Here is a 9,353-nt window from a genome sequence, read left to right as displayed (position 1 = left end):
AGTGCCGAGTGTTCCTTACCACCCTTTTTTGGCTCAGCACGAAGATGGTTAAACCGACTCTCGGCTAAATCCATTTACTGCTTCAAAGATTTTCGCAGAGCCTTTCTGCACCACTTTGCCAATAGCAAGAGGTATCAAAAGACCAGCCTGAGTATATTCACGATTAAGCGAGGGGCCAAAGAATCCCTGCAAGTATACATCAAGTGATTTAACCAAGTGATGTTAGATGTTCTGTCCGTCACTTCCAAGATATTAATAAGCGCCTTCTCACAAGATCTTTTAAAAGGAGAATTTTTTCAAGCCCTCGTCAGAAAGCCCCAAAAGGACTTCAATGACTTGCTAGGGAAAGCGGTCAAATACATTAATGTAGAGGAAACCTAGATCATCCTGAATGAGATGATTGTCTCAGCTCCGATAGGTCAAGCCGATTGGAAACCACTACCACCTCCTGAATGCCCAGAAACTCCCACCCGAATCTTCCGCTAGACTGAGAAGAAAGGGCAATGCGGGAAGTGGATCAGTCATTGCTTGAGAGGCACAAACATTTTTGTGACTACCATCAATCTCTCATCATACTACCAGTGAATGCGATCAGTATACTAAGATGCTTTGTTGAACGGCCAAATCAAGAGAAGCAAATAAAAGATCAACCTTGCCCTCCTCTCAAGAATCACCTTCAAGAACATAATAGGAAGAGTCGGGCAGATGCTCAAAGTAAATAACCGATCGACAAATTCGAGGATCAAAATATCTGAGCAGCATCTTCATGTGAAGTCTGATCGGCATCCCTAAACAAATATCGATCGGCAATAATCAAAATGGACAACATCCAACTGGCAAGTCAAATCCGATCGGCAGCTCAGCTATACCAAATAGCTCATCCGTCTCTATTTAACAACTTGAGATTATTCGCTCAAGCCAACTCGACAGATGAGTCTAAAATTTGAATTTTATATTTTAAAATTTAAAATATATCTTTATCTTTAACACAATAAAAAGTTCATGGCATTCGGATCTACACTATGCCTACTCAGTTCTCCAAGGCATTCGAGTTATACATTGTGCTTCTTCATTTCTTCAAGGCATTCAGGTCATACACCATGCCTCCTCAGTTCTCTAAGGCATTCGAGTCATACATCGTGTCTCCACAGTTCTCCAAGGCATTCAAGTCATACACCTTGTCTCCTTAATTCTCTAAGGCATTCGGGCCATACACTATGTCCTCTCAGTTTTCTAAGGCATTCAGGTCATATACAATGCCTCCTCAATTCTCCAAGGTATTCTGGTCATACACCGTGCCTTCAAATTCTCGTGCTAACAGGATGAGTTATAAGTGAACCTTCTCTCGCGCTTGTCATAGACTCTCATGTCGACCGACCGAGTTATAAGTGAGCATACCCTTGTGCCCATGTTGAAAGGCATTCAGGTCATACACTGTGCCTTCAAACTCCAAAGAATTCAGGTCATACACTGTGCCTCCACTCTCCAAGACATTCAGGTCATACAATATGCCTCCAGACTCTTGTGTCATCTGACTGAGTTATAAGCAAGTTTGCTCTCGTACCTAAGTCCCAAGTCCAAGGCATTTGGATCATACACTATATCTCCACTCACTAAAGCATTCAGATCATACAACATGCCTCTAGACTGTCGTGTCATCTAACCGAGTTATAAGCAAGTTTACTCTCGTACCCAAGTCCTAGACTCTCATATCGACCGCATGCAGCCGAGTTATAAGCGAGTCAACTGCAACCGAGTTATAAGCAAGTCTGCTCTCGTGCCTAAATCCCAGAGTCTAGTGCCAACAAGCCGAGTTATAAGCAAGTATGCCCTCACACCCATGTCCCAAGGCATTCATGTCATATATTGTGACTCCACTCTCCAAGATATTCAAGTTATACACTGTGCCTCCAGACTTTCATGTCATCCGACTGAGTGATAAGTGTTGGGTTGCAAGGTTGCAAACATAGTCCCATATTGGAAACACATGGGAAAGATCATGGATTTATAAGAGAAAAGATATCTCCATTTGAATGAGGCCTTGGGGAGAGCCCAAGAGCAAAACCATGAGGGCTTAGGCCCAAAGTGGACAATATCATGCAATTGTGGAGATATCTAAATTCTTTTCGATCCTACAATTGGTATCAGAGCCCGGACTGCCAGAAGGTTTAACCGCCGACTGTGCACAAGAGCTATGATCTGATTGAGCCATGTGGATACGATATTGACATCGAACAAAGAAAGTGGAGACTCCTATGTTCGGATCAAGAGAACCAGACACCAGGCAGGAAGTCCTAGTAGGTCGGGTGGACCGAGGGGCAGGAAGACCTGGTGGGTCGAGGATCGGACGTGGGAAGTCATGGTCCTTTGTTTGAGGGGGGGATTGTTGGGTTGCAAGGTTGCAAACAGTCCCATATTGGAAACACATGGGAAAGATCATGGATTTATAAGAGAAAAGATATCTCCATTTGAATGAGGCCTTTTGGGGAGAGCCCAAGAGCAAAACCATGAGGGCTTAGGCCCAAAGTGGACAATATCATGCAATTATGGAGATATCTAAATTCTTTTCGATCCTACAATAAGCGAGTCTACCTTCGCACCCAAGTTCTAAACTCTCATGCTGCTCGGTTGAATTATAAGCGGGTTTGCTCTCCACCTGTTCTCAACTCTTACCACAACTGCGAACTATTCGAATGGCCAATGCTCCCTGCATAAAACTTAAATGGCAGAACTATGATAGAGCGTCTAAGACAATGACACTAAAGAACACAAATGTCTAGTCAGTCTAGCTTGCAACCTCCTTTGGCTAGACTTGAAGGGGAGGTTAATGATATGACGAGTAAGGTGAGACCCTCGAAGTGGGGTTCGATGTAAAAAAAGTCGACTGATGTGGTGATTAAAATCAAGAAGGGGCTAACTCTCAGATCGTATCGGTGTTATGCCGAAATAAGTACAATGTCATTGTCGAGTACTCTGGCCGATCAAATCAAAGGGTCGATCAGACACGCTAGGCACATCACCCAGTTGGGCTGGACTCTATGTTCAGGCATAGAGTCCAAGTGCAAGATGAACATCCAACATAAAGTCTAACTGAATATCTTGTCCAAACGAATGCTAAATCCCCAATATAAATCCGGTCGAACTTAGCAGCGGTCGGACCCATGGGAGTCAAGTCCCCACTTTACAGCCTAGTCTACAGCTGGTTGCCGATCAGACTTACGAGGACCTACTCAATGTAAGGTTCTCATCATAAACCCGGTCAACCCTAGTGTCGGTCAAACCTTAGGGGCTCAGGTCCCCACTTCTCCAAAGCACGTCTCCCAGTATATTCCTAGTAGGCTAAAGAGTCGGTCGAACTCCTTCTAGGAGACAACATTGTCAAAAAATTATAACAACCTGTTAAGAAATATGTCATTACTCTGGCATATATATACAATAGAGTCTTCCTCCGCCTATAGGAAAGCTATTGTACATACTCCACTTCCTGACATACTCTGACACTAAATATTCTCTGCCACCTTATTAATGCGAAGGTTATGAAAGACAATATAAAAATGGGATCATCTCTGTTGGTTAGGTATGCGCATAAATGTATATACATCCGCACACTCATGAATTTTACACTATTATTCTATTATTCATCGTCTTCTCAATTTCACTAGGTTACTGTTCTGACTTGAGTATCGGAGTGTCTGCACTAGGGACACTTTCCCTGGTTCTCACTCTAACATTCCTTTTGACACTGTCTGTGGTGTGCGCAATAGACCCGCAACTCTTAGCTCTATGATTGCTTAGCGTCATCTTCTTCCAGCTCATAGACTTCTCCTACTCAACCTCCAAGCCACTTCGATGTTGCCCCAGACCCACCGTGCCATCTTTCTCACTTTTAGACCGGTTTAATTATAAATATTGTTTATAAACGTTAGCAAATCGAATATATATATATATATATATATATATATGTTCAAATTTATTTATTTAGTTAAATAAATTATTTAAATTTATTTATTTAATTAATCTTAGGTATATTAAATAATATTAAACAGAATTCTAAATTTATTTGTATGAACGGTGGACTTATTTACATTCATATTCAGGATGACCAAATCTTAAATAGTGACATTTTAAAAAATTAAAAACCCCCTTAAATCAAATTCCACCGTCAGATATCTCAAGGCTGACAGTATTAAATGTTATTAGTCAAAGCCACTGATACCTCAATGTCATAGACCTAAAACATTTGTACGTGCTCATCCATCTATGAGCTTCCGCTTATAATCCGAGCTTGCAATTATATATACACTATGCTTCGATCAAAACAAACTCTAAACTGTTAAATCAATAAATAATTTATCTTGTCCCCAGACACAACACACGAGTGGCAAGCCAACAATGGCATCAACACAACTATCTGAGATCAATTCTCAATAAAGATATTTGCTCAAGCACGGTTATCGGCCTACCATTTGTCGCTTCTTGCATTTATTCTGTTGGCAAACATATCATCTCTAAATTTAATCGGTTTAAAGAACTGAATTATTAAAAATAAAAATAATTTACTTTTTTTTACTTTGACACATTAAATAATAAGTGCTCAGAGTTTTCAGTTCTTGTTCGCCTTAGGAATCTTTCCCTCTCCATGGATGGAAGTCAGATCATTAGGCGAAAGAGATACCCCTCTTCCATTGTCTCATTCCTCCCATCTGTTCACCTCCACTGTTGGACTACAGTGTCGACCAAAATAGTAGAGCACCACTTTGGATCCCTCAAAGTCAACTCATTCCCTTGTCAAACCCAAATTCCAGACCTTCTTCTCCTCCCTCCCTCCCTCCCTGCCTTCCTTCCAACGCTGGTTAATTTGCACACTGTTGATCGCTGCTGGCTAGCTCTCCTGCGCCATTCGTTTCTTCCCACAATGATAAATAAATTAAATAACATAAATAATAATAACAATAATAATAAAAAGGATGGGAGATCAGATGGCATTGATTACAGCAAGGTACATTCAGTGCGCATAAACAAATAATGTATAATGTGTGAGTATTTTTGGAACGCCTTGACATATGGAGGGAGCGATCTAGGATATCTAGAGAGCAACTGGCCTCTCTTTGGGGCTGATCACAAGCCATGTATCATCCGAACACTTCCTGAGATGAAAAGGACAAGCTCACATGAATTCAACCAGAAAATTCATGGGCCCATCTCCCCTCTCACTCCCTTATAAACAACCTACCATTACTCTCTCTCTCTCTCTCTCCCTTGTCATTTTGCTACAATCAGTCGTCTCTCTATTCCCATTTGGTTTACAGTGAGGCAACAACAATAACACCCTATCAAGGCCCTCCTTATGGGAACCCTCATGGAGGGGTAGGAAAAGGAAGAAAGCAGAAACAAATTAGACAAGCATGTTTTCATGAATCTGATCTCCCCAGCTGCCTATAATCTCCATCACAAGACGTCGGAGCTAGTCAAGCAAGCTGAGGTACCAGTTTTCCCTCTCGATCCCTTTTCGCAATTCCTTACCTTGTCGATCGATATATCGTATAGGCAGCTGACAAATTCACAAAAAATAAAAAATTATTCACATGGCAGCTGGTGAGTTCGTTGTAGCTACTAGTACACTCGATAGCAAGAGCTAGCAGCACCTCACTGGTCTCAATTGTTGATGGAGTTCAATTCTAGAGCAAGATCGGATGGGTTTTACATGGTCGGCGATGATCAGGAGCCCAAGCATAATTTCCATCCTTATGCTTCCTCCTCCTCCTCTTCGGCTGGGCCGCTGCGGTGGCCGCACGTCGGTCAGTCGGCCGACGAGGCGGGGAGCTCTAGCAGCTTCTTCTTGGAGAATAACAAGGAGCACATGTTCGACAAGGTGGTGACGCCGAGCGACGTGGGGAAGCTGAACCGTCTGGTGATCCCGAAGCAGCACGCGGAGAAGTACTTCCCGATGGACACGGCGAGCAACGAGAAGGGGATGCTGCTGAGCTTCGAGGACCGCACGGGGAAGTCGTGGCGCTTCCGCTACTCTTACTGGAACAGCAGCCAGAGCTACGTGATGACCAAGGGCTGGAGCCGCTTCGTGAAGGAGAAGCGCCTCGACGCCGGGGACGTCGTCTCCTTCGGCCGCGGCATCGGCGACGACCCGGGGGCGAGGGGGAACCTCTACATCGACTGCCGGCGCCGCCACGAGAACCAACACCGCGACCGGATCCCGCGACTACCGCCTCCCTTCCCCGGGGCGACCTCATTGGCGGCGCGGCCGCCGTGGGCCGGCGCCGCCCGGCTCTTCGTCCCTCCCGAGGCAGCGATGCACGACCACAGGATCTATCCCTACGGGCACCCGACCTCGTCCGGTCACTTTCTCTTTTTCGGGTCCCCGATGGCCGCAGGCGGCCCGTCGCCGTCCCCGCAGCCGCAGCTCGTGGCCCCATCGATGGTCCTCAATTCCCTTCCGCTTGCTCAGAACCAGGCGGCGGCCAAGCGCCTGCGGCTGTTCGGAGTCAACCTCGACTGCGGAGCCGAATCTGACGGCGTCAGCAATGCCGCCGCCGGCGATCTATCAGCGAGCAGCAGCACTACTACCGCGCCGCGGTTGCTGAGTTCTACGCGGCCGTTCGTCCCGTTCCCCGACGGGCCCTCGCAAGCTTCGTCGTCGGCGGCGCACAAGGAGCACCACTTGACGTTGGATCTTGACTTGTAAAGAAGAACAGGAGATCGATCAATTGATGGGAAGACAACGTAATCACGTACATGTATGATCATGGGCAATTCGATGCTGAACATTAATCGATTTAGGAAAGCTAATTACAAAATATATTTTGATATGTTCAAATAAGATAGTTAATATGTATGCTTGTTACTCCACTAGCAAGGAATCAATCAATTCACAGAAGATTAATTAACAGAGAGATATAACTGAAGACTACTATATTTCTTGTCTCTTGATTTATTCTTCATCCATAAACAAACTTCTTTTCGCCTTAATTTTTCTATAATGATTAAGAAAACTGTCACTTTTCTTTGTTTCTCAACATAACAAATATATACATATGCAAATGTATTTCATCTGATTTGCTTGTTATGCCGTTCTTTGTGTTTTCATGCACTATGAATATCTATTCTTTTTCCTGCTTGAGGGGATCAAAGCCTTCCAGACCTGATGATGATAATGCCATCTGATAGTACTCTTAAGAGAGCACATTGTATTGTGGAAAGGTATGCTGTCCCTAGCTAATTCTTCAGTAAATACTTTATGATGATGAAACGATCTAAGCTATCTTTTGAGATATATATTGATACTATGTATGTTTATTTACTTCATTTTTTGGTTGAAGACTTCTAATCAGCTATTGCCTCCTCTAGACAACAGCTCCTAACAAATTAGAGACTTACTTGGAAATGTTATTTGTGCAATCCTGGAGAACTCATTTCTATAGTTAATATTTGTATGTTTTGTATGCATCGAGAGTTTTATAAAGTTGACATCATCTTTGCAGCACTGAATGTTTATATTTTTCTCTCTTTCTCTCTCTAATTAAGCTTATATATGAGCTATGACACCTAAACTAAAAAGTGATATTTTATTTCAATTTAGTTATCTCCTTAAGTTGAAACAAGTAATATGTCTCAATTTCACAATCTCAACTCTATTCTAGAATCTCTTAGAGAAACAAAAGAGGATTATTCTATTATTCTGTTAGTGACAAGTACTGATTATACTGAAAACTAGGTAGGATACTTGATTAATAATGCAGTACATGCTAGATGAAGAAGGATACTGATGATTAATGTAAATATAGCAAATAACTAGGATAGTCTATATCAATTAGCAATAATACTGGAATACAAAGTTTTGACTGTATCAATTTAAATCAGCAAAAACCAATGTTATATATATATATATATATCAACGTAATCAGATACTTTTTGGCCTGAAAAACATAATTAATATGATGTTTTATTTGATCTTCCTAAACACTATATCTATACTGGATTTTGTATGCATGCATGAATCTCTTGCATGGTAAAATGTAGCGTGAAGCAACTGTTAAAAGTGATTTGCTACAACTATATGTAAAGGATAAGCTGATCATTATGAATTTTTTTAAACTGGCAAATACAAAAAGAATGCAAAGACAAGACGTGATGTGGTGTAAACACTGATTATACTGTCTTGTCAATTGTAATGACCTTGATCCAATCATTGGGTGTTGAAATTAATGCCTAGTACTCTTTGATTTGGATCAAATGATCATGACATATCATAACATGCTGATGATTGATAAATATATATAAGTGAACCTTGTGAAAGATTTGTTTACTAATTTTTTGAATGATACATTAATTAATGACAATGAGTCTGTGTTAGTTCAAAGATTCTTAGAAAATTATGCTTCTAGATTCTTGCACAATACAATTTGAATATGTTGTACAAGGCTCTGTAACATAATCTTTTCCTCTTTAATCTGCGGTTTGCATTTGACCTTGTGCTTGGCTGCTTTATAATGTAATGTGAGAGGCAGCCATTGCTTAGAAGTTCTTCAAGGTAGCTCATATCGAGAATTATGAAATTAAAACTCAATTGCAATACAACGATTTCCCTCAAACCCTGTGCAAATTAAATATAAACAAGAGATAGCCAAAAAGTGATAATCTACTTAATTCGCTGTTCCAGTTACAGTGATAATCTTCTTAATTCGCAACCATGCATCGAGGACCACTTTCAGCTTCGAGGCTGCCATGTCTAGAATCTGCTTGACCTTATGACTGTCTCTATAATCTGTCTGCTCTATCGACCTTTCACCGTCCTACTGCTTGTCGCCTTTGCATACACACACACACACCTGGAGAGTCAAATTAATTAGTTAAATGGATGATCAATTACATAACCATGCAGTTTAAACTCAAGATCATGCATTTAAAAATGGATTAATGTATAACTATAGCACAGCATTGAACAAGTTCTTATTCTATTGTGATCGTGTAACGACAACTCTTTGCATCATGCTAACAGTTTGCTTGTGCATAATTTGGAAGACGACATATTCATAAAGTGTAAAGATTATCAAGGATATATATGAAGTACTCCTCGATCCCTAAGATGCCAAATTGCATATGCACACTATGGATCACAAGGCATATGATGAATAATTGTCATCATCTCCGAAGTGGTCCATTCCTACTAGTCTCCCGGCCCCCATCTGTTTCCGTCTCATGCCCTCCTTTCAAAGAAATGTCCTTGTAGTCCATGTGACTCGAAAGTTTTCGGCTACCACCGTCATGCTTAATCTTCCTCCTCCTCCCCCGCTTTCGGCCTCGCTCCGCCTGCCGGCCCGCCATTGCATTACTCCAAC

General features: G+C 41.9%; 1 protein-coding gene across 1 annotated transcript; it reads left to right on the top strand.

The window, feature by feature from the left end:
* The first annotated feature begins 5,153 nt into the window (after positions 1-5,153).
* LOC122024645 (B3 domain-containing protein Os03g0120900-like) lies at positions 5,154-7,025 on the top strand. The gene is made up of 2 exons (XM_042583303.1): positions 5,154-5,482; positions 5,593-7,025. Exon 2 carries the CDS (start codon positions 5,666-5,668, stop codon positions 6,698-6,700), a length of 1,035 nt encoding a protein of 344 aa, XP_042439237.1. The 5' UTR covers positions 5,154-5,482; positions 5,593-5,665; the 3' UTR covers positions 6,701-7,025.
* The last annotated feature ends 2,328 nt before the right edge of the window (positions 7,026-9,353 follow it).

This window comes from Zingiber officinale, chromosome 9B, assembly GCF_018446385.1.
Source record: "Zingiber officinale cultivar Zhangliang chromosome 9B, Zo_v1.1, whole genome shotgun sequence".
Lineage (NCBI taxonomy): Eukaryota > Viridiplantae > Streptophyta > Magnoliopsida > Zingiberales > Zingiberaceae > Zingiber > Zingiber officinale.
The sequence above is the reverse complement of the archived record's forward strand: the minus strand, read 5'-3'. Positions and strand labels throughout refer to the sequence as shown.